Raw genomic sequence first — 1,678 nt, forward strand, 5'->3', positions numbered from 1 at the left:
TGTTGAGTCATTAGAGCCTCTTGTTAGATTCAGGTGATGTGGTTCAGAAGATTTGATGATGAAACTCATTATGGCACAAGTGTGTATGAAAGACTCTCTGCCTTTTGTTCACAGGAGAAAGTTCTCTCTCTTTACAACGGAATTTCTCACTCAGAGACTCAGATGTCAGCAAAGAATCAGGGTTCAGAGGTTCCCTGAGGGAAACTGTGACATGAAGAAGAAACCACACAGGAACCAGCCCAGACCTCCAACTGCACCTGCTGCTGGGATGGTACTTGTGTTCAGGGACCCTGAGTGCCTTCTCGTGGTCAGAGACCTTCCTGTAGGGAGGTTAGTGTCTGGGTTCACACTGACTTCCCCTCACTGTGTGTCTAGCACAGTAATACACGGCCATGTCCTCGGTGGTCACAGACCTCAGCTGCAGGGAGAACTGGTTCTTGGACGTGTCTTTGGAGATGGAGGTCCGGCTCTTGAGGGAGGGGTTGTAGAAAGTGTCTCCATCATAATCTATGCGTGCAATCCACTCTAGACCCTTCCCTGGGGGCTGGCGGATCCAGCTCCAGGCATAACCACTGGTTGTGATGGAGAATCCAGAGACAGTGCATGTGAGGGAGAGGGTCTGCAAGGGCTTCACCAGTCCTGGGCCCGACTCCTGCAGCTGCACCTGGGACAGGACACCTGGGACAGAGAGAACACAGTGAGTCCTGGGCTCAGATGCAGGGTCCCCATCTCCTCACGTCTAAGCCCTGAGTCACTCACATCTGGGAGCTGACAGCAGGAAGAGGAAGAGCCACATGGGAGTCATGTCTTGCAGGTGAGGTCCTTGTCCCCAAAAAGTATTCTCCAGGGTGAGGAGGCCCTGAATTTAAGTGGACTCCAACGGTGCGTGTGTCTGGTGGCCGTGTGGGCATTTGCATATGGGAGGTGTCTGAACATACAAAGGGCAAGAGGTGAGGGAGGTCCCGGTCTCCTGGGGCTTCTCCTGGAAGGAGGTGCTGACTGTGCCCCAGAGAACCAGGCCCTCCTTGGGGTCCTGGTCACCGTGCCCAGGGACCTCTTCTTCCACATCAAGGGCTATGCTGCCGGAGGTGGTCAGGAAGTAGGATGTGGGATCAATCACAGAATCCTTAGGGATAAAATCAATGTGTCTCTGCTCCCATGGATACAGATAGATGTGGATATAGATATAGATATACATATATAGATATATGTACATATATAGATACTTATGTAGATATAGTTCTTCCTTTTTTATCATACTTTGAGGATATTGTCTTTGATTATTATAGGAAAAGGAAAAAAGAGAGAAACGTTGATGTGAGAGACAAATAATGACCAGTTGCCTCTCATATATGATTCTACTGGGAATCAAACCTGCACCATTTTTATGTACTTATTTATTTAATATTTTTTATTGATTTCATGGAGGACAGGAGAAGGAGAGAGAGATTGAAACATAAATGATGAGAGAGAATCAGTGATTGCCACCTTCCTGCAGGCCCCGCTCTTGTGATGTTCCCCAAAACCTGGGTATGTGCCCTGACTTGGAATCCAACAGTGACCTCCTGATTCATAGGTTGACGCTCAACCACTGTGCTATGTTGGCTGGGCTGTTCCTGCACTTTTAGGATTCACAGAGCTCCCTGTGTACCTGAGCTCTGGTCAACAGGATGTTGGC

At 48.9% G+C, this 1,678-nt stretch overlaps 1 protein-coding gene across 1 annotated transcript; it reads right to left on the reverse strand.

Annotated features, from left to right (window-relative positions):
- Positions 1 to 354: 354 nt before the first annotated feature.
- Positions 355 to 826, reverse strand: LOC106726103 (putative V-set and immunoglobulin domain-containing-like protein IGHV4OR15-8; the record flags this gene model as incomplete). The annotated part of the gene is made up of 2 exons (XM_014539698.1): positions 760 to 826; positions 355 to 678 (listed from the first exon to the last, which is right to left on the reverse strand). Coding segments are annotated over exons 1-2 (370 nt in total), but the record flags the coding sequence as incomplete, so codon positions are not given.
- Positions 827 to 1,678: the final 852 nt, after the last annotated feature.

The sequence above is a fragment of the Myotis brandtii genome, unplaced genomic scaffold (genome assembly GCF_000412655.1).
Source record: "Myotis brandtii unplaced genomic scaffold, ASM41265v1 scaffold22536, whole genome shotgun sequence".
Classification (NCBI taxonomy): Eukaryota; Metazoa; Chordata; class Mammalia; order Chiroptera; family Vespertilionidae; genus Myotis; species Myotis brandtii.